The sequence below is a fragment of the Pleurodeles waltl genome, chromosome 4_2 (genome assembly GCF_031143425.1).
Source record: "Pleurodeles waltl isolate 20211129_DDA chromosome 4_2, aPleWal1.hap1.20221129, whole genome shotgun sequence".
In the NCBI taxonomy this organism is placed as follows: Eukaryota; Metazoa; Chordata; class Amphibia; order Caudata; family Salamandridae; genus Pleurodeles; species Pleurodeles waltl.
The window spans coordinates 492224215-492248377 of NC_090443.1; the positions used below are offsets into that span (position 1 = coordinate 492224215).

Sequence of the window (24163 nt, forward strand, 5' to 3'; positions counted from 1 at the left end):
TTTTTATTTGCCCCACACCCAGTTGCTTCTCCAACCCATCTCCAAATTGCTTCCCACTGTCACCACCTGTTCCTCCATTGCTCCCCCACCTCTCCCGGTATACAAAAATAACATATTTAAACATTATGCATTCGAAAGACATGGCAGCCTTGCGTTTGAAGCTTGCCAGCTCTGCTTCCAGAAAGGTACTTTTGCTCAGTATTATTATTTTTTTCATTTAGAGTTCAGAGTGATATCTGACTTCTTAGATAGGTAAATAAAAAAAAAAGAAGCTGCCTACGTTATTTCATAGGCGCACACATGCAGTGTGATGTACTTCTTTTTTTCCTTATTTTGTTTTGTTTATGCTCATGCTACAGTTAATTCGCAAAACCAATAGGTCAGTAAGGATAAACCTATTGGCTTTGCCAATGAGTAATCTTCGTTGCTGGTACTGAACACCGCCAGGGCTCGTCCACTGAAAACACAGTAACTGAGCAACCTTCTGCAGAGATCTATGTGTACTCAACAAGTTTGAGTGTAAAATAGTGTGTCAAAGACTGGACATCATGAAGAGCTCCTTTGTGTCCTTGGTGATTGCCCAACAAAATGGATATTCTTACCAGTAACCACGGTGCCACCTACAGTTAAGGTACACACAAAAGGTGTCATGTCGCCGTAAGAGGGGCACATGAGATACAAGCACAAAAAGCAGACAAAATACCTCCTTGGTAAAATGGATTTTATTAGAAGATGAATAGCTTTACAGTAGTTGAAAAGCAAAACAACAAAACAACTTTGTATCAGAATAGAGAAAAAGTCATGCACAATATTCCAGACTGCAGAATCCAACAGAGAACAAAATGCAGAAAAAGGAGCAACATACAAGAAGTATTTAGGGTCAGTGATAAATGTGACAAAAAATAGGGAAATTGGTAGTTTTGCCATGCCTCCTTTTCACATTCAAGTTCTTCTATATAGGAGTAGAGCAGGAAATTACTTAACAGGAAAACTGTGAATGCCATTTTAGAAAGGGAAACTCTGGCAGTGCAGACTGGCAAGATGGCCATCTTGTTCAGCAATGAATATGACCATAACAACACTCACTGTCACAGGAAAAAGGTATTGTCCTTTCAGTTAGGAGCAAAAAGATAGATCAAATGCGAACATTCTGCCTTTAAACCGTGTGACACCTCTGATCTTTGGAACTCTCAGCCCGACATCCTGCACCTCATGCCAAGCAGCATGCAGCCGCCAGACACCACAAGGGCCACAGAAGTCCTCAGCAAAGCAGACAGAAAATCCTTCCTGCACCCCCTTTCCATCTGCTGTTGCGGGACAGAGGGCCATGCAGCACCTCTGTGGAACCAATGCCACTCTCAAGGCTGCGAATCTGCAATCTAACCCGGTCCCACTCTATTCCAACTCTCTTTACAACCGGATGATACAGAGTCTCATCCAAGACTCTAAGGCTGTACATAAATTGTACACAGAGAAATACTCATAGGTATTGTGAGATGGGTTCATACCGAGGGACCAATATATTGGTTAGGAATTCACAAGTTAATTCCATTCTCGGAAAATAGATACAAGATTGGTTTGGAGATAAATATGGTGGCTTGGAAAGAAGTCAATACATTCAGTGCAAGTGTAATTTGGGGTGCCAACTTTAATAGGATCAGTTGTTTTCTTCTTAGATGGTTTACTATATACCCACATTCCTGCATATGCTTAATAATAATTTGCCAGATCAGTGAGACTGGATACTTATTACAATATCCGCTTCTGTAGAGATATTGGGGGCAGGTTTTTCTCTACAAAGGGAAATGTTTAGTCCTGGAGGTTCTTCTCAAAACGCTCCCTGCTTTGATAGGAAATGTCAGAAAGACAAGGTATCTCAATTTAGCAGTCCATAAATGGGTGTTTCCATCAATGTTGGTGGCTAAATCAGTAAAGACGGAGGACATTTAAAATGGGAAAGGCACACAGGTTAGAGAGAGTTTTTATTCTTAGAAGAAACTTTGCAAAGGTCTTTGGGTGGTTTACTCACAATAGCACAAATGAAGGATGCTGAGAATGAATTCAACTTCCTCAGCCATCAAGCAGAAGCAGAAGATGCATTAATTTCCTCTACGACTTTTTGATGGATATGAAGGCATGCATTTTATATATTTGTAGTGTCACATCATATTGATCTATTTTTCCATTCTTAAAAACATTCTTAAAAAATGGTGTATTTTTCTATTAAATCAATAATTTCTAAATTACAGACAACAAAGGAGACTTGAGGGTGGTAGGATAGCATCCGAGATGCAGTCTAATCTGCGTTTGAGTCTTCCAAGATCACGGAAATGAGTTCTACTGAGTTGGGATAGTGGCTGTTATGCACTGTGGCTTGGACTATGGAAGCCTTGTAAGCGCTACAATGCTAGGGTGACCTGCTCTCCCTCTTTCTATGGTCTATCATAGCCTCTTCTTTTCACTCTGCAGGCCAAGACAAAGGGTGCCACAGTGAACATTGGCCTCAAATATGCAGACAAGGTGGAGCGCCGCTTCCAGCCGGAGAAACTGAAGGAAGGCCGCAACATCATTGGACTGCAGGTATGTACGACTGCCGACCCCCACATACTTGCAACATGGTCCACTCCTGCTTGATGCCGAATTTGACTCAAACCGAGATCCTTTGCAAAATAAATTTGCACCAGCAGTGACTACTTCTCAGTTCAAAACTTGTGAGTGGCTTGAAAGTATTCAAGGAGGACATTTTGGAGTACTCTATCGGGGCATCATGTACCATATGAAAACACTACCCTTGAGTTATCACTGCAACCAACACCATTCCTTATTTATGCCCTGGAATAATGGGCCTGATAAGTTCGCCGACCGCAAGAGATCTTTAAGGGCTTGACAGGAGGCACAGGAAGCACTAGATAAATGATACAATACAATATAGCACAAGTGCGCAAATTTTGGCTGAAAGTGTTGGGAGAGATAATTTTATAGTTAAGTGCAAGTTGCTTTAAATTGATAAATTAGTAAACAATGTTTGAACGTTGAGACTCACAAATTCGAAGCAGAACCAATCACTTAACTATGACAACATCAATGTCAGACCTGCCTGGTGGGAAACGAGATGGTTTGTCAGGAGACAGAGATCTCTGAAATACCAGTAGGACTGATGCAGAAGGTAACGGTCGCCTCTGAAAGGCTACGATTCTGCAGATGTGGACCGGTCCAACCTTGTACACATACTCTAGTAAAGGCTAGTTTTGTGAAAAGTCGTGGTTCAAGCCGAGCCTCAGCTCAATAGTCAGACGGCGAGTGACTCCCCTGAAAACCTTCCATTTCCTGTACTTTGGGCTTAGTACTTTGAACATCAGTTCTAGGGCGATGCCATTTGCTCAGGCAGACCCGAGACCGCTTACAAGTTCACTAGTTGGACTTTCTGTTTTTGAGATCTTGCCAAGATGTACGATTCTTTGGGTCAACAAGGGAGATCTCTGATATGAGGGCTGCTACATAAGAGAGCATAACCTATAAGCGGCCCACTGGAATTGTGCGATTTTGAGGTTGCAGCATTTTCTATATACTTAAGGATTTGCCACATTAGCAAATAATCAGGCATCTACTGCATAATATGCAGGGTTTAACAAAAAACACATTTTGGGCCAGATGTAGGGAATTCCTGAATTGCGAATCGCAAATTGCGAGTCAGAGAGACTCGCAATTTGCGAGTCGCAATTCAGGATGCAGGATGGTGCCCCTGACACCATCTGCGACTCGCAAGGGGGTCGCAAAGGCCCACCTCAATAATATTAATGAGGTGGGTCGCAATTAGCAACCCCCTTGCGACTTGCAGCACTCACAGGGATGGTGGCCTGCTGGAGACAGCAGACCACCATGTCTGTGACTGCTTTTAAATAAAGCAGTTTTTTTTGTAATGCAGCCCGTTTTCCTTAAAGGAAAACGAGATGCATTACAAAATGAAAAAATGAAACGTTTTTGTTTCATTTTTTCAGAGCAGGCGGTGGCCTGCTCTGAAAAAATGTTTCAATGCCATTCACAAAAGGGAAACGGGTCCCATGGGTGACACTGGTGGTAACTGCGATTGCTTTGCGACCTCGTTCGCGGTCACAAAGCAAAGCAGCATCGCGCTGCGACTCGCAATCAGGAAGGGGAACACCCCTTCCTAATTGCGACTTGCAGTCCCGTTTTGCGAGTCGGTAACCAGGTTACCGAGTCGCAAAACGGGAATTGGGCATCGCAATGTGGGTTTTGCACGTCGCAAACAACAAAATTCGCTGTTTGCGAGGTGCAAAACCTTTCCTACATCTGGCCCTTTGTTTCTACCACAAATGGATCAGAGTAAATAAATGCAGTGGCTTGTGCTGCTCCTCAGCGGCAGATGCTTCGGGAAGTTTGACTGGCCGCCTTTCTGTTTCTTATTGCTGTATCAAGGTGTCAAGGTGACATTAATGATGTGAAGCCTTTGCCAAGATAATATTAACATGTAAACATGACAAAATGAGGTAATACTATAAAAAAAGTGTCTTGTTATGCCACATAATTTGCCTTTTCTCGCTTCCTAATTTAGTCAATACTGTCGCATAATTTGATCCAATCGTGCCACATAATTCTAGAGGCCCTACCTATAGACAACGCAAAACCAGGTTGTACAGATTTGGCCTTGTGCGGACCAACGAACTAGGAGAAAATATACCGATTGGGGGAGAGATTTTTGTTTTACAAGGTCTGACTTTGTAAATCAAGAATATCCTTTTTTGGGAGGCAAAAAGAACTTCTCTCGAAAGTTCATTGAGTTAACGTGTTTTCCACGTAGCCATCAGCTGTATGTTTTTTTTTTTATCGGGGATTTAGGTAAAAAGGGATCCTGAAACTGTAGCTTGCTATTGTGAAATGATGACCGTACTGCCTGCAGAGCCAAGAGCAGACGCTACCAGAGAGCTTTTTCGGTAGGGTGTGCTGCCATCTGCTGGCCTTGTTGTAGCACTGCCACAGCAGAACCCTACTCTCCTGACAGGACTTCTCTCTGACTTTCCACTAGGGGAGTCAAGATGATAGCCTACATATAAACAGCTTTGCCAGCCATGTGCAATTAATAAAAAAGTTATATAAAAGGACATACATAAGGAGGTTTTTGGGCCGTTCTCTTGATCCAGTGGTCTGTTTAGTTGACAGTAACATTTTGCAACTGCCCACCCCAGTATAAAGCGTGAGGTAATTAGTAAAGTTAGCCCACTTCAGTCATTGCACTGGTGCACTACAAGTGAGGCATTTTAACCCATCACATGTGCACATCCGCTAAACCGCAGTGTACTTCAGTGGAAGGGCTGGTCGGCCAATATTTCACTTGGTAAATGCTTTTTCCCATTATTTGCCATTTTTTGCTACCTTTGTGTGCATGGACGTCAATTCATCAAAATGCCAGGGGTATGGTAATTGACATACACGTCATTTGACCTTTACCTTCATTCACATAAACACACTCTAACCCGCAAGCACCATAATACTTATCTTAGCTGCCAGATAGGGACATATTCCAGTTAACTGTACTCCATTTTTGGATTACACAAATAGTGAATAACATTATTCACTATTTCTGAAGGGAAAATAATTGACATAACACCAGGAAAGTCGAGCCCAATCCGACGTCCATTAGGACGACCCCCCCCCCCCACTGTGTTCCAGGCACTGATTTTGCCACCTCTGAGTCCAGGGGTCGCAAAGGCAGTGGCAGTGGTAGCAAGGGGCAAGCGACCCCTAAATGAGATCCACGTTTGTGTATTTAAACTATGTCTCATTTACATTATTTCAAAGCCGATACTACTTTTACACTGGCCAGTAAGAATCATATTTTTTTATGATGCACCTTAAAAATAAAATTGTTTCAATGCGTATTTTCAGTGTGCCTGCCAGCAAGGAAGCACCCAAACTGTTCTACTAAAATTATATGCGAAAGTTAATATATTTTTAACTAAGATTTTTTTTTGCAAAAGCAAACATCCACTTCAAATAGTCAGCAGCATACTTTCTTTTTCTCCTGTGTTAATTTTCATTGTACATACTTGCAATAAGTATATTTTAAAAATAACTATTGAGCCATCTCAGCAAGGCCAGACCTCCTGCTCTTAACAAAGCTTTTATTTTTAGGGTCGAGCCTACGAGAGCATGCACTAGGGCATGCGTCTCGCTTGAGAGACACTGTTGTGTACATAAAAGGGCTTGGAGCCCGTCCGTTGTTTTCCATTTGTTGGCTTGCGTGGCACTGTTCTTTACAGACTAGTAATTCATCAAGGCAGGGCTAACATCATTTCCGTTCCTCTAAGCGGAGCAGGGGCCAGGCACTGACTGATTCAACTTAATCAGTGCCCGTCTCCTGCTCCTGACATGACTGAGGCACTATTTTTTTCTGTTTACCTTTTTAGTGCTCTGCAAACAGAAGACGTGCGACTGGCAAAAACGTGCCCAACAGGATAAACAAAACAGCAGAGATTTATATCCTGTAGTTAACTTTCTTTTATTTTGCCAAGTCTTTTTTTCTCACTTTCCATGCATGTATTCTTTAATTTTTGCTCTTTGGCGCTGTTCTCAAAAGATGAGGATTATTTTATTGCAAAGCAACATTGTTTCTTTCTGAAGTGCAAATTGTGAAATGATGCTTTAACACATAATTGTGCAGTATACCTCAATCCACCCCACTCCAATCCAGGCCAATCCATGCCACCTCATCCCACACCAATCAGCCCTACTCAATCCAATCCACAACACTCCATTCAAAAGCACTCACCCAATCCAATCCACTCTCATCTACCAGAATTCAATCTTCCCAACCCACCCCACTCCAATCTTTCCCACTACAATCCAAAACAATCTACCCCTCTCCAATCCAAAACAATCTTCCTCACTCCAATCTTCCAAACTCCAATCTACCCTACTCCAATCCAAAATAATCTGCCCCACTCCAATCTGCCTCACTCCAAACCAAAACAACCAGGCCAACTCCAATCCAAAACAATCTGCCCCACTCCAATCCAAAACAATCTGCCCTACTCCAATCCAAAACAATATATCCCACTCCAATCCAAAACAATCTGCCCCACTCAAACCCAAAACAATCTGTCCCACTCCGATCAGCTCAAATCCAAAACAATCTGCCCCACTTCAAAATTCACCATTTCAGTCTTCTCTACTCCAATCCAAAACAATCTGCCGCACTCCAAACCAAAACAATACACCCCACTCCAACTCACCCGCACCAATCCACCTCACCCCAATCAAATTCACCCACTCAAATTTACCCAAATTAAGCCAAATACAATCTACCCCACACCAATCCAATCCACCTCACTCCAATCTTTTCACCCCAATCAAATCCACCTCAGTCCAAACCACCTCACTCAATCCACTCCACCTCAGTCCAATCCACCCCACTTAATCCAATCCACCTCACTGAAATCTAATTTACACCACTGCAATCCAATCTACTCCACTCCAATCCACCACACCATTCCAATTCACCTCACTCCATTCCACTCCACTCCACTCCAGTCGGCCCCACTCCACTCTAATCCTCCTGACTCCAGTCCACCCCACTCCACTCCACTCCAATCCAACCCACCCCAATCCTCCCTACCTCATTTCAATCCACCCTACTCCAATCTAATCCACAATCTCCAGTCTACCCCACTCCAATCCACCCCACTCAACTGCAGTCAAATCCACCCCACTCTACCCAATGTAATCCAATCCATCCCACCCGGTTCAGTCCACCCCACTCAATTCCATCCATCCTAACCACCAGATTCCAGAGCACCCTACTCCAGTCCAATTCACCCCACCCCACTCCAATCCAATCCACCCTACTCCTATCCAATCCACCTCATCCAGCCCAGTCACTCCAGTCCACCCCAATCCACTCAATACAACCTCCTCTATCATAATCCAATCCACCCCAATCTACTCCAATCCAATCCACCCCACTGCCTCAATCCACTCCACCCAATTCCACCCCACTACACGGCACACCACTCTACGACACTCTACTCTACGCCACTCCACTCTATGACACTTCACTCTATAACACTGCACTCTACGACGCTGCACTCTACGACACTTTCTGCCATTGCACACTGAACTATACTCCCCTCTTCTCAACTCTATGACACTCTACTCCTCTTACTTAACTCTATGACACTAGCCCCCCCGACTCCACTCTAGGACACTAACTTTGAACCATTGTGAACAGCAGTCACACTGATGTATAACATGGCAAAACACATAGCCAAAGCCAATAGCTTTTGTGTAGGCCAGACCTTTTGGCTTTGCCAAATGCTTGTTATTTTTGCTCTTCCAATTTTGTTATGGGTGCTTTGGCATAGCTTTTCTACTAATGGGGTGGCTTTTTTTTTTTTACATTATATCACATTTTGTGTTTTTATCAATACAATAACAAAGATTTTTGAGGCACTCTTTTAATTTATTGAAACCCACCCCCACCATCACCTCTTTCTTCTGGAGCCCACATTCAGATGTTTGCTGATTTATTCACGGAGGTTAAATTCACATTATTGTGCAACATTGGCCTTGGTAGAAACTTGTAAATACTTTAACGATCCACCAATAGTCAACACTGGTGGTGGCTGGTGACTTTTGAAAGTGGCGGGGTGTTAATGTTGATGACAAGTTCCAGAGAGTGATTGAAGGTGCCAAGCAAGATGAATTAACAAAGGGAGTCTGAGATAGTTAAGACCACTAGGCGAAATTTCGTAATTTACTGGAAATTTTGATAACATTTTGGTTACCAAGCAATACATGTAAAAAGCAATTACAAAGCTGTACTTTAACAGTAATTAATAATGGTGAGGAAGCTATAACATCATCACCATCATAATAATAAGATCAGCATGCAAGACCAAAAACCAGTGCTTAATGTTTAACTCTAAACGTTTGGGAAAATGCTTTTATGAACATTTTTTAACTCAATAGCCCAAGTATTCTTCTATAGATTTGAAAGCTGGCACGTTCAAATTTGAAAAAAATGAGCTGTGCAGTTAGAAAGAGTTTCCCAACAGCTGACACTCACTGCCAGGGCAGATTACCTTCAATGAGAGAGGGTCAATTTCTGAATTTCAATCATTTCACAACAAGACTCCCTGTCCTGATCCCATAGTAAGCTGCAGCGTTTAGAAAGTGAGCTGGAAGCCTATGATACCTTTGCTGATAATCCGGGCTGAGTAAGAGGTTTGTCTTGTTGCAGGCATGTCAGAGTGACTATCTAGGGATGTGTCTGCGGGATGGTGCATTGCAAGAAGTCACATAAACATTGAGGTAGTGGAGCCCCGCTGCAGGGCAGGCACGTCATCAACAGGATGACCGAACAGCTCATTGAAGCAGTCTGACCCGAAAGATCACTGATAGGACCTGATGTCTGAACCCTGTCCTTTGGAGGGATGTGTCAAGGCATCTCTGGCCAGTTTGCAGAACATCTTCTTTTCAGTCTGCTTCAGGAGAATCTTTTAAACTCATTTGCACATCAACTGAGATGGGCATTTACTTCCGGAACATGTGAGACTGTAGGATGCCTCTGCGTGAGCCCAGCACCAAGGGTGCAGTCTAACCTGGCCATTTCATTGATCACTTTTACTCGAGGCAGTGACTGTCTAGCCAGACACTAGTTAAATATCAAGTTACAAAAGAATCGATATTTGATCAAATGCTATTGAATCCAAATGATCTTGGACGCCATCTAAACAGTACAGTCTCTGTTACCTGGTGTAAATCAGTCACTCACAAAGAGTTGATATTGCATCCGGTCTGCTCCATGCACGGTATAAATCCTTCTAAAAAACACAAGCATTGTTTCATGCACAGTAGCATTTGATTAAATGTAAAGGGAGATCCTGCCGCTTGAGAAATAAAGTTATTTCTATTTAAAAACAACAGGAAATTGGAGTGGAAATTATCCATGCTCACATTAGAGAGGGTTTGATAAAAGCTACTCATAAAGAAAAATCTGTCGCTTAACCACATTTTGGGCCATATTTATACTTTTTGACGCAAAACTGCGCTAACGCAGTTTTGCGTCAAAAAATTGAACGCGGGCTAACCCCATTCCAACGCGCCAGCTGGGCGTCATACTTATGGGATGACGCTTGCCGGCGCTGCTGCCTGGTGAGCGTAAAAAAAAATTACGCGAACCGCGCAGCGCTGGCGTAGCGAATAATGGGGGTTGTGCGTCAAAAAATGGTGCAAGTCAGGTTAGAGTAAAAAATATTGACGCTAACCTGACTCGCGTCATTTTATGACGCACAACCACCATGGAAATGACTCCTGTCTTAGCAATGACAGGAGTCATGCCCCACTGCCCAATGGCCATGCCCAGGGGACTTCTGTCCCCTGGGGATGGCCATTGAGCACAGTGGCATGTAGGGGGGCCCAAGTTAGGCCCCCCTATGCCACTTAAAAATATATAAAAAAAATACTTACCTCTACTTACCTGAGATGGGTCCCCCCATCCATGGGTGTCCTCCAGGGGTGGGCGAGGGTGGCAGGGGGTGTCCCTGGGGGCATGGAAGAACCCCTCTGGGCTCCTTCCGAGCCCACAGATCCCTTAACGCCTGCCCTGACCAGGCGTTAAAAAATGACGCAAATGCGGCTGCGCGTCATTTTTTAAGGCCAGCCCCCTCCCGTGCGTCATTTTTGCACGGGAGTTTAAATAAGGCGCAAATGCCTTAGAGTCATTTTTAGCGTGGAAACGCCTACCCTGCATCTCATTAACGCAAGGTAGGTGTCCACGCTAAAAAATGACGCAAACTCCAAGAATTTGGACGCTAGACGGGTCTAGCGTCAAAGTATAAATATGGAGTTAGCTTTGCGTCAGATTTTCGTTAAAAAAAACGACGCAAATCCGACGCAAACAGAGTATAAATATGCCCCTTTGTTCTATAAATAGAATGGACCAAATAGGCTATGGAGGAATTTCATTAATAGTGCTGCATGCACACCGGCGCAGGCTTGTCAATGCCCCTGCTGGACTCACCACTCGGCTGCTGAACCTCAATACTTTCAGCTCGTTGCTACTTCTTGCAGGCCAGGCCACACCAAACTGGTTTAAAGCTCCGAAGACTGGTAAAAGATATTCTATTCATGTTAATGGCCCAACGCTGCCTGCCCATCATTATGCATTTCACGGTGCCGTACCTATCACCGGTCAGCTAAACCAATCCTGATTCTGCTTTCATGTTGTTTGTATTAGTAAACCGCAGAATAGCAGCACCCATTTTGGTTGGGGCAGGCAGACACAGCGCTCATACAGAGATCAGGAGGCTGCGTCTGTTTCCCCGGCTTATGGCACACTGCAGGTTGGGAACAGTTGAAGTATGCATGTCAGGTTGGCTGTGACAAACAAAACAGCCAGACTGACATGCACACTTCCTTTTATTACGAGAAGGAGTTTGGCTGCCAATCATTATGCTTGGACCAGCCAACATTACGCCATCGGGCACGACGTTAGAAGCCACGGCCGGCCATAAATGAACTCAGATAGAGCAAATGAAAAAAATATATATATTTTGTATGCAACTGCTGGCACTCAGGCGGCAATGCCCTGGTGCTCCTATGCATGAACCACACCTGGTGAACATGCCTGCTGCCTTTACTAGTGTGTGTCCTTTGCGACCATACCCGGCAGCAAATCCATCACATTTGTCACCTGAGCTCTCAGGGATGTCTCAGGCCGTTCCACTCTCTTTTGCCTCAAATTTGCATACACTCTTACTTTGGTTTTATTTCCGTTATGCCTGAGGCAAACCTTGGGTGCTATTTGGGTTACATTTTTTTCTCTATATGGAAAAAAACTTGCGTCCTTTTCCCTAGGACAGCGATGGGTCTTAATTTTTTCCTAGCAGAAAGAGACAATGTTTATAACAGTTCTGGAAACACTCCTTGCATACTTTTAGCAACTGCCTAAACTCAGCGGTGCTTTCATTATCTCTCTAGAACACTCACTTCTTTGCCGCTGCAGGGATGTTGAGTCACCAAAATGCCAGGGGTAGTGGAAGTGACATCACGCACCTCTATAAATTTTATGGCATCACAGGAAGTGACATCATATAACCTATGCCCCTCGATTTCCTCAGGAATTGATGTAATATTACCGTAACCCTTAGGACATCATAATAGTTGACACAACAGCATCATTAATAACAGCACAACACAGACATATTAGGTTTCTGACATCATCTTTGAAAGTAGTGGGGGTGTAATACTTACATTGAATTTTTTTGAACAGGCAAAGCGAATAAGGCAGACTGTCCTAGCGGTGTTTAGCAGGGGTCCTCCTGCCGAGACCATTTTGAAAAAAAGGGGTCAAACAGTGCATTTTAAAGCACAATTTTCACATAAACTTGCTAAAAATTAATTGGCTCTGAAAAGGAACTCATTAAATACTCAAGTTGCTTCTTGGTGTGCCATGACAATGAAACCTGAAGCTCCCCAATAGTTAATCCCATTTTTTTTTTCAAAATGCTATGTGTGCCCCTCATATGTCAAAAATACCTCCATTGTGCCAGGGTCATTATTTTGCAATGGGTAGCCCCTTCTATATGCCCCGGTGGTCCTCCCTTATGGCAAGACCTACCTCCAGTATGCTACCAATGTTTTGTCAAGGGTGCTCCCTATGCCAAGAGTTTCCTCAAGTATGCGAGCACCAGCATTTTTTCATAGGTGCACCATATGTCAAGTATTACCTGTTGTTTGAAAGTACCAGTATTTTAACTTAACATGGATGCCCATTATCCCATTATATTGCCACAGGCGCTTCTGTAAGCTAAGAATTACCCTAAGTATACCAGGATTAATAGCAGACTTGCAGCCATAGCACCACATTCTTATCCCCTCACTTACATACACTCCCTCACAATATCTCTCTCTTATCCATTTGCGTCGCTTGCACTCATTCTTTTTCACTCACTCACTTGCACTACCACAAACGCATTTTTGCTGACTCACACACACTCATTCTTATTCTGACTCACTCATATTTTCTCACTCACTCTCTTTTAGTCTCCCTCCCACAATATCACTCGCTGTCACTTACTCATTCACTCAACCTCACTCACATTCACTCATGCTCACTCACTCATACTTTCACACTCACTCATACTCTTTCTTACTCATTCTTATGTATTCTCGCTCACACTGACTTACTCATTCTCACTCACACTAACATTCATACATTCATTCTTACTAATTAATTCTCAATCACCCACCCTTATTTACTTGCAGTCACTCCTACCCTCACTCACTCATTGTCAGTCATTTTGGCACTCATACTCACTTACTGACATGCAATCTCACACACTTTCACTCACCACCTGTCACTCTCACTTACTTTCACTCTCACGTGCTCGCACACAAATATACACACTTTCACACATATGCACAGGGTCACTCTCACACAAACACACCCTGACCCACTAGCATGTACACAACATACATTTGAAAGCATGTTTCTTCTCACTTTCGTACATATGGGTGCTCCATTTTAATCACACTAATAGTGAAAAATTGTCGATTATTCACTATTAGTAGAATACAAAATGGATATAAAAGCGACTTGCTTTCATGTTCTTGGCACTGACTTTGCCGCCTCTGAAGTCAGGGGACAAAGAAGCTAGAGTAAATGCAAGGAGTTGTTTTTTTTTATGCACAAGAGTAATCCCACTAACCAATAACTTGGGCTAACCACAGACACTGGGCTCGGGAGCAGCACGTTGCCCGACATAAAGCGATTGAACTCATCCTCACGAGTGGTAAGTGCTACATAAATGCAATTACAATACAATGCAATAATTTACATGGATGTTTCGGTCAGGCTGTTCCTTTCAGCGATCTAGGGAATCGCATGAGCTGTGCCAAGTGTCAGAGGATAAGAGACTTTTGGGCTTGGTTTGGCATGACTTTCGCTGCTGTTTCCGTTTTGTGCTTGGTTTGGACACTAAATTCAATGCGCCACACACCAGCCACCAGCGCAGGCCCGCAGTACCGTAGCCAGTGCTGTAAATGGGCCGGTACTCAGCTGCACTGAATACCGACTCTTCTGAATTTTTCACCCACAGTATCGGAACTCCCCTTTAGCCAGGAAGAGTAATGGTACTCTGAGAGGGCCTGCATCACTCTGTGAATAACAGTGCATGGCCTATTGGCCCTGCACAGTCAATGCCACTCTGCATTCTGTGCCACGCACTGTATCCTGACAAGGTGATGAGTGTGACTTTCTGTGGCCAGGTCGAGTTGGGAATGATGTTACCGAAGACAGCAACAAGCATTTGCTCAAGTGAGAGCTATTAGCGTTGTAAACTCCTAGGCGGACTTTTCTTGCCACATAAATTGAAAATGAAAAGTAATACAGTTTCACATAAGCGAGACGATTCAAAGCTCTACGCCATGAGCGTGAAGGAGACACACAAAAGGAAAAAGAAGTTTGCTTGCAGTCAAACGTATCAGCAAAAGTGCTATTATCTATGAAACAGGGTAGATGGCCAAGGCGGTAACCAAACAGCCCCAAGGAGGGACAAACGTAAAGCATTTACCAATGATAACAAAGGATTTTTGAAGGGAAAGCCCATGAACAACCAATAGTGATGGGCGTGAGGTGGGCATGGTTAAAAGCCCAAATAGATAACATGTCGGAAGAGCAGCGCTTGCGCGCTGCTATGCTCAACTTAAAAACAGGTGCAACAGGAAGAGGCAAATATTGAGCTCTCTACCAGTAGGAATGCATTAGGAAGAGGCAAATATTGAGTTTTCCACCAATAGGAATGCATTTTTCGTAAAACAGGAATATATCATCAGTCAGCCAGAATATATTTGGTCATAAAATGCAAACCTATAAAATGTATTGAATGCTGTGCATGAGTGGTTGAGTGTGCAAGTGCCTGTATTGTGTGCGCTTGCATTATAAGAGGTGAGTGGGTGTGTGTTTGTGTCCTGTGCCCATTACTATAAAAATTCTACCAGTGCCTCACCAGCCCACACACCCAGCTCTGCAAGCCCTGTATCACCTGCTCTGCAGACAACAACCTATAAAGATAAGGAAGCGAAGTGACCAGTCAGAAAAAAGTAGACCAGTAGAATTGATTGGTGATAGGTGGTAAGTGGGAACCCCCAGACCTGGTGCAATTATCAAAGGGTTGTTGCAATAGAGATCAGGATCCATTGGTACAGGAGTTGCCATTGGAGCGGTTGAATGACCATGAAACATTTGGAGAAGGAAGTGAAGCATCTAAAAGGAAAATGGCTGAGCCAGAGAAAAGTTAACAGACGGTTGGGGCTTGGAGGGAACAGGAGCATTTAGTCTTGAGGCCTGGTGAGTGTTGCGCTGTCTAATAACACTTGGCAGTGGGCCCTTTATTGTCCCAAACGTGTATGTTCCTAGCCTGCACAAGCCTGTCAAACCTACAGTGCCATGTGCAGAGCATGCTAATTGGTGTATCATAGCGTCAACATTTCTGTCACTCTTGATGTACTGTTCAGGGCGCTAATCCTGAACAGTACATAGGGGCCCATTGTAACGACTGGTGTTCCCCCTTTTTAATGCCTGCTCTAAGCAGGCATTAAAAAGGCCGGAATAAATGTAGCAAGATTTATTTTCGCCATTTTTTGGCCCCCCTTGCATACATTAGGCCTGGCGCAGGCATAATGTGGCGCAAGAGGTTACAAAGTGGCACAGTACTCAAAAAAGACTATTTAATACATAACTCTTAAATTTTGATGTCACAAATTCGTTTAACATAAGATTTGTTAATAAAGAAACAAAGTTCATCAAAACATTACACAGATGTAAAATCTACTGATCAGTGGTTTGTCCCCTACTCTGATCATTAGATTTTACATCTGTGAAAACTTATCTCATGTTTAAATGTGTATGACTATTGGAATTTTTGACAATAGAGGGATATCTTTTTGTGTGTGCTCCATTCCTATTTATTCACAGTGGTAACTTGCGGGTACAGGTGTTCCTGTCCCGATACACATGTTTGACAACAGGCATGTTTTGAATGTATGAGCACTTAAACAATACTCGTCACTATAGGAATGTGCGGCAACCATAGGTTTTCTGTTGTCTATTACCCCCTCTGACATTGGCTATACTGGAAACCCTTACCCTAGTCCAATTACTGATGGAATTGCTGGTGGGGGCAGACAGGCCAAAAGAATATGCTTGCGGCCCTGCTGTCCTTAAACAGTTTCAGGTTAGATTATTTGTGTTTGAAGGGCACACACAGCACTGAAGGGTAGACCAACTGGCAGAAATGTGAATGGACACCCTCGTGGACCCTTGTGGCCTAAAGTGTGTCAGCGAGAACCGGAAAAAGCACCACAAATGTGCCTTGTCACCAATGGACCCTGAAATTCATGGGGCACTTAGACCAGGCTCGAAATCAGCTCCAATGGAGATCAAGAGCGAAACCAAGGTGCACCTTGACGCCCTCATACCTTGCACACTGGAAACAATTTGACATTTTCTGTGGAGAAAAGTCTTGAAAAGAATAAGGAGGAGCTCCAGATCTGTGTCTGAAGCTGTGTAAATAAGGGAACTTATGTCAGGGTGCTGAGAAGGCCGTGGCTCTGCTCATCACTGCACAACAGCACCTATCAGTGCACTCTAAAGTTACTGTTTTACGCTTTCCAGGTGCAGTCGGACGCCTGAGGAATATTCTCAAGGTGAGGAGTCGGCAGCTTCAAGTATCCATCTAAAAGTAGTCTACTCCGTCTGCGAAGTGTGTTGCTGCATAGTGAAACATGTTTTTTCCTACAACAACAATAATTTCATATTTGTTTCTGTTGCTTATTTTTAAGATTTTGGATCAATTGGTAAGCAATGATGGTGCTGGAAACGCTAAAAGACAATATTTAAATACAAACTATGGTCATGTAATACATGATAGATATATGACAGAATACTAGGCTTGTCTGTTACATTTAACAGTTATGTAATTTCCAGATAAATGTAAAACATGCCTAGCGATTATCCTCATAAATCTTGGAAGAACTGCAGCCTCGCAGTCTTCTTAGCACTATGAGCAGCATGTCAGTCACGTAAGACGAAGGTTGCGGGATCACGTGTTTTACACAATAAGTATCTCCATCTGATGATACTTCTCTGTGCATCTGTTTTTGGTTATAATTACAACACACTGTGGCTGCATATATTGGCATGTGGTGTGTAAAACAAGCATTAACACTTCACACTTTGGTAGCCATGTTTACTGGTTAGTCCTACCTCCTAGTAGGTTAGTAATTACAAGGCAACTTCACTTCTCTGCCAAGGTACCATTTTGATTGGCAAGCTCAGCTAGAAAATTATTTAATCTATCTACCGCAGCATTTTTTGGAAGTTTGGTACGTTTTATCACTTGCATTTCTAGTGCAAAATGTATTGTACTTACTAGCAAAGCAGACTGCCTCCGAAGGGCTGATGGGTTGAGCCTGGGAGGGCATCCTGCCAGACTGACTGCTGTCCCATTAAAGGATGGTGCCACCTGTACTCAGCACAGCAGCAATGTATGTAGTGAAACAGCGTGAACATCTGCCAGCAAGCCCCCCAGAGAACTGAGCCCGACTCCACATCTGTCTCTCTGCTTTTCTTCCCTTGTGTCTCCTTTTTCCATTCAAAAGCCCTTGTACACACCATTTTTCCTCTCTCCCTCACAGTTCTTTAAGTTAAGATTTTTGGCATTTCAACCATAAAAAATATATATCATTTTGTCTTGCAGCTCTCCCCATCCCTAGGAAAAAACATAACTTTTGGCCATTTCTTTTTGGTTTGATGCCACCACGTGTTGACGGTCCAGAGCCATATCTTGCCTTAGGGTTCCGCCAGCCCTACGCCTAGGTCAGGAATATATGGCTTATCAGTCAATCAGGTGTAAGTCAATCATACCAAGTTTAGAAGGGAGAACACATGCACTTTAGCACTGATCAGCAGTGGTAAAGTTCCCAGAGTCCTAATGTCAACAAAAAGGGTCAGAAAAAAATAGGAGGTGGCAAAACGTTTGGGGATGACCCTGTAAAAAGGGCCATGTCCAACACTTCTTGGCTTCAGTTTGCTCTTGACTGAAAGGCTGATGTCCCTTCACCTGCCAGTTACAATAACATGGCATGCAGTTGTGGTTCACGCTAATAAAAAGGGGCGGGGTGTGCGCGAGCAGGCGAGGGGATAATTGGATAAAATGTAAAAATAATAATAATTTTTTTTAAAAACACCTCTGCTAACGCACCGCCCTCCGTCTCGTTGGCGAGGCAGGCACAGGCTCCCAGTCTGCCCTGCGTCAATCGATGCTGCTTAGAGCAACGTTAGGAGTGGCTGGGAGCGCCCTGGCGGGGCACTACCAGGCAGATTGGGAGCCTGTGCAGGCTCTCTCCAGCCCAGCAACCATGTTGCTGGGCTGGAGAGAGCCTTCCTGCACATGTGTGTTTGGCTGGCCCGAGACGGCTGGCCAAACACACATGCGCTCTGAGGGCTCACACTCGTCACCCCTGCGAACCCGCCCCTTTTCCCCAAAAAACGATCATACACACAGTTTATGATCGTTTTTTGGGAAAATGGCAGCAGCAGGCGGAGGGGGGCGACGCTCCTCCGCCCCTATGGAGGAGCCGCCCCTGATGGCATGCACACCCCATGGTCACATTCTTGGTATCATTTTAGGGCTGGTAAAGTGCAGCTGTCAGCAAGACCTGTTGTTACCAATTCTTTGAAATGATTTGAGTGTCATTTAGCTCTGCCTAGAGGAGTTTCTGCTCTTTCTCAAATATTGGCTGTTTGGTGTATCATTCCTCCTTCAAAAGTGATGCCTGGACTGCAATGCGTGAGAGACTATTTCAGATCTAAGAAGTACACTGAATGATCACACTTTAAATTATTTATTTCACAAACACACTGCATACAGAAAGCAATATTTTTATTATTCACTTGGCAGGCATTTGTTTGATAGTTTATTCAGAACTCAACTGCAAGCCAGACATATTGGCTTTGCCTATGCTTATTTGTTAGCTGGCTCCAGGAAGGAAAGACAGGGTGCAAAGATGTTTAGAAATTACATTAAAACAAAGCAAACCTGAAAGGGAGGGAACGTTCAGGAATAGAGAACATTTCTACGCACATGTTTTTGCAGGGAAGAAGCTTTAATTGATGAATGGCAAAGACGGGTCAGATAGAAGCTTCAAACAAGGCTGCTTTAAAGCCCAGTTGAGACAGTTATTATTTTTTTAATGTAGTGCTATTTCTTGAACGCAGACCACGCCATGATGGCTAGGGAGTACATCGCGCCCTCCTGTGATTTCACTGTGGCCAGCTAGAACCCCACAGCCAGCAGGGAATTGTGATAAACACTTCATAGATCAGGAAGGGTGGAGGTGAACGTTCAGGGGCATGGCATCTCTGTAGGACTGCGTTGATAGCTCTGTACTCCAGATCAAGTGATGAAGGAAGTTCTGGTCGATGGTGGCTGAAACAAAAGGATGAAAGGGGGAACGAGTGGGGAACATAAAGAAGGCTGAGGAGAAAAGGTCCAACTTTACTGCCATCTGTGGCAAGACAGAATCAAAGCACTGGTGGTAAGATGCCATGCCATGTGGAAAAGTGACAAGTGATGTACTGTCTGTGACCAGTTCAGTGGGTAGAGTAGGTAGATAGCCGCTGTTCAAGCCCTGAATATGAGACGTACAAAGAAGTGCATAGACAGGGAGTTAACTAGGGTCACGAGTTCACAATGCAAGGCGTAAATCGCTTTTCTCCTGGGATGAGGTAACAACAAAGTCACCCTGTACCCCAGTCCCTGGGTTTGTACAGCTACCGTGGCCAAGTCCAATGCAGCCAAGCGTAAAATGCTCAGTGACTTTGGCCCAAAGCAATTACACAAAACTAAGAGTTCAGGAAAAATCTTGTAGACTCCAAAGCTGGAAAGACATATGAAACTCTGTGATCAACATATATGCCTGTCCACTGCGCACACTGGCATCATCACGAAACACATGCATGGAAAACAGATATTACTGATTCATCGAGTCTTCTGTCTCTTTCTCCAGATGGGAACTAACAAATTTGCAAGCCAAAAAGGCATGACTTCTTATGGGACCCGCAGGCACCTCTATGACCCCAAGCTAGGCACAGACCAGCCTATGGACCAAGCCACCATCAGCCTACAGATGGGTACCAACAAAGGAGCTTCACAGGTAAGGAAGGGGGCAACAATGATGCTAGGACTTTTTCAGCCATTACCCTCAGACCCTAAAAATCCTAGTTTAGAGTGACTAACAGTAAATGCTTTACTGTTTACTATTAGCGGAACACTGGGTAACAGACAGTTTGATACACACATCTCCTGGGGTTAATGTGTCTGCTGGTCATATTTCGCAATCCTGTTACGATTGGTCAATATATTAATATGCCTTTTGCAAAGATCAGAGTCAAGCCTACAGGTCACAGATTCAGATGCCAATGAGGTTTGCGCTGTCATTCTTTGTACTGGAGCTAAATTAGCATTGAGAATCTTAATAGTGCCTAGTATGTCTTCAAGGTCTATGCACACTGTTCATCAAGAGCTCTGAGCACACTGCACCATACAATTTCGTACTTTTTATATAATTAAGCTCTGAGATCTCACGTCCTCTTCATGGGGCACCATGCAGTTTTAAGTCATTCTGTGTAGTGCCACATAATTCCATGTCTGATGTGCACAGACAACACAATGAAACAGCCACCCTGTTCTGTTTATGTCTAGGTATTCCCGTCACTCACACCATTTTGTTTCTCTCTCCCAACCTTAGTCTGGCATGACAGCTCCTGGCACAAAGCGGCAGATCTTCGAGCAGAAATTGGGCATGGAGCACTGCGACATGCAGAACATCTCCCTCCAGATGGGCACCAACAAGGGCGCCTCGCAGCAGGGCATGACCGTCTACGGCCTCCCACGTCAAGTCTTCGATTCCAAGTACTGCCTTACACCCAACTACCCCACCACTGGCGACGAGGATGACCAATATGGTCACAGTGGACACAACTACTACAACTCTGAGTAGCACGCCTGCCCCATGCAAAGGAAGACCGGGTCACCGGGACCTGGCCAGCGAAAACACCAAACCACTACCGAAATTCCAGGCAACGAGCTCAAGCTGCCGTAAAAAGAAAACACAAACCAACCCAAAACTTCCATCAGCAACTCCCACTTTTCAATCGCCATTTTGTTTTATTGATTTTTTTTAAAAATAATAATTATTATAGTAATAATAATAATGTACACACTTAAAAGTGCACTGATACATGCCAGATCGTACTGCTAGGATATCAGAAGATACAAAACGTTGAAATAAAAAAACAGAAGCCTTATCCCCACCTTCGTTCATTCTTGCTGTGAAAGACCCCTAGCTGCAGGCCGTGGTTCAGTTTAGGGCGAGCAGGCAATGCGGAATGTTACAGGTTTTTGTAAAGTGTAATGAATGGCATAACACACTAGGTCCTTGGGGTTTATTTATTTCCCCAGCATAACTAGCAGGGATCCTACCCGCGTGTTGAGGCACAAAATGTAAAAAGTCTGACGAGCACAGGAGCTGAGTGCACGCTGTTCTCCTCACCGCGCATTAGATTCTGCCACATCTCGTACATTGAGAGGTCTCGCGCATTTCCGTTCATAGCGTTAAACCCCCTGACCAAGGCGGTAGTATCAGAGGCCGAGCACATACAGCGCACGACAGCCCAGCCCCTGCTTGAACAGCACTTCATTATCGACGCTGATTGGAGAGTTTCCAGTGAAAATAATTCTTCCTGTTGCCGAAACCCCCCACTAAAGCGGTTGGCAGTGGGCACTCGAACACCCGACCAGGAAATGCCCCCTCCACGCTCACCTTAGGGCTCTGCACGATTGACTGCACGAGTAACAAGTATGATGTACGGAAGGCAGGAAAATGCCCCCGACCTCACTCCTTTTTACGTTCCTTACATTCGAAACTTGGCACCAGCTAGATTTTTAGGGAAAACAATTATTTTAATACGTGAACTGCATTTTAGATGAATTCAGAGTTTCCACAGGCCGCTGGAAGGCGCTAAGGGCTGCCGGCTCACATCTCCTGTGCTCTCCAGGTGCACACATTTGGTGGTCCTGCTTTCTACCTTAGGTTTCTAAGACATACTTCCAGAAAGCTCAGATAATAGTTTTGATTTCCCCTTGGACAAGCATCAAAAACCCCTATTTCGAGCAGTAGTATGACTGCACTCCCTAGTCCGCTTTCTGTGCCCATCTGTCTTTGTGGACAAACGTCTAGGGGAACGATGCAATAGGCAGTAAAATCACAACCTAGGGCAAGAGCCACACGCCTTCCACGCTACAGAATGTAACAGCCACGGCAGCCTTCCAGTGCACATCCTCTGAAGCCACCGGGCACCTGCGAGTGTTTGGGAAGAAGGTTTTTGTGTGTGAGAGAGAAATGTCAGACTCTGCTCCTCATTCCTGTACACAAGCTTTCCCAGGAGGGCGCAAAGCTTTTTTTTTCTGTGAGTACTTCTGTCTATGTTAATTATGCACAGCTACACAGCAATAAATGAGTGAATCTATTTTCTCTCACTCCAAGCAATGTCAATATAGCGACAACATTCTTGACGCCTGAATGTGCTGTAAGTAAATAAATATTAAAATGAAAACGCAAAACATTCTTGAGGGATCCATTTTATTTTGTTGCTGTAGAGCCCCCAAAATTCTAGACAACACGGGATATAGAAGCATTGCAAAGAATACCCCTACAATGCATAACATTTCAGCACCCGACAATGCAGAAAAAAATAAATTAACAAAAAACTAAATACATACATTCTAGGGCCTAAATGACATAGCTTTTTCCTGAGAGCAGTTGTGTCATACTCCAGTACTCCAGTTTATGTGTGACTTACTCCTGAATTTCCACCAGTAAGAAAAGTGTTGCATAGAATAAAGTTTTGTGAACTGGTCCAAGAGTTGGTAACTTCAAGGGAGAATCTGAGCAGGCCTACTTCTACCTTAGTCTTTTGAGTGAACTTACCCATTACAGATGCTACTGCTTACCCAGGCAGCTAACTCATAAAAGATTTATCCTTGGATCAGTGCATAGTTGGCAGGGGCAGACATACCTGTCTGTCCTTATAGCTATCTCTGTAAGGGAATCTACTGCTTTGTGTGGACCAATCAAGGCACACAACATAATGACAAAGGAGTAGATGTGCTGGGCATAAAGGTGTATAAAATGAGGAGATGAAATAAAATGTGTGTTTTCAAAAATCCACATGACACTGATGATTTTGCCCCTCTGCGAGGATTTCTTTCTCAGAGCACAGAAAAGAGATATACAAATCAGACCTCTATAGCTAGGAAAGGACAAAGTGCCACTGTCCACTATTTATCTTTAACAATAAAACCGATGAGTGGTATACATGCTAACGTGATTGCTGCAGAAAAGAAGTTCCATTATCTGTTCTTTTTTATGATTGACCCCAGGTTTCACACCAGTGCAGAGAACAGATGCTCCGAGTTTTAAAATATAGAGTTTTGGCAGATTGGTGATATTAAAACACTCTATGGAGTATTTTTTCTCACTTTCAGGTACATCATGCTTAGCCATACCGAAAGCCCTTGTCTGGTATTCCCTAAGTATTCCAACAGCAGACATCTCTCCAAAGTCGAGTAATGGGCTCTTTGTCAGTCATAGGTTCCATAAGCGTCAATGCTGAAGACCTGTGACAGCTCCTCATGCAGGTAAAGAAAAGAATCCGCTCTTCAACCCTCACATCTTGCCTTCTACAAGCCTGCTAGGACTACCATCAAACATGCACCACTGCACGAGGAAAGCAAGACATGTGCCTGCACTGCTGAGCCTTCTGTGAAGAATGGACGTATTAATGCTTCACACACAGCAGGCCATCAGATGGACATTCGTTGGTTATGGTATTATGGGGGATCTATATCTCTGGTCTTGGTACTACTACACGTGAACGTTTTAAGACAACAAAACTCCCAGCCAGCGAGGTCACACTACCGGTACTGTTCTTATGTTGTGGGAAACATTACTTTTAACATTGTTTGCCTTTTAAGTAAACGCGGTACTGTGCACAAAAACAACAGGATACTAGCCTAACCCT

General features: G+C 43.9%; 1 protein-coding gene across 1 annotated transcript in view; it reads left to right on the top strand.

Moving 5' to 3' along the window:
• CNN1 (calponin 1) overlaps window positions 1–21388 on the top strand; it is a 131505-nt gene extending 110117 nt beyond the window's left edge. Inside the window, exons 5-7 of the mRNA XM_069231917.1 lie at window positions 2470–2580; window positions 20089–20235; window positions 20830–21388. Coding sequence (XP_069088018.1) covers window positions 2470–2580; window positions 20089–20235; window positions 20830–21081 — 510 coding nt within the window. The 3' untranslated portion in view covers window positions 21082–21388. The remainder of the gene's footprint in view (window positions 1–2469; window positions 2581–20088; window positions 20236–20829) is intronic.
• Window positions 21389–24163: the final 2775 nt, after the last annotated feature.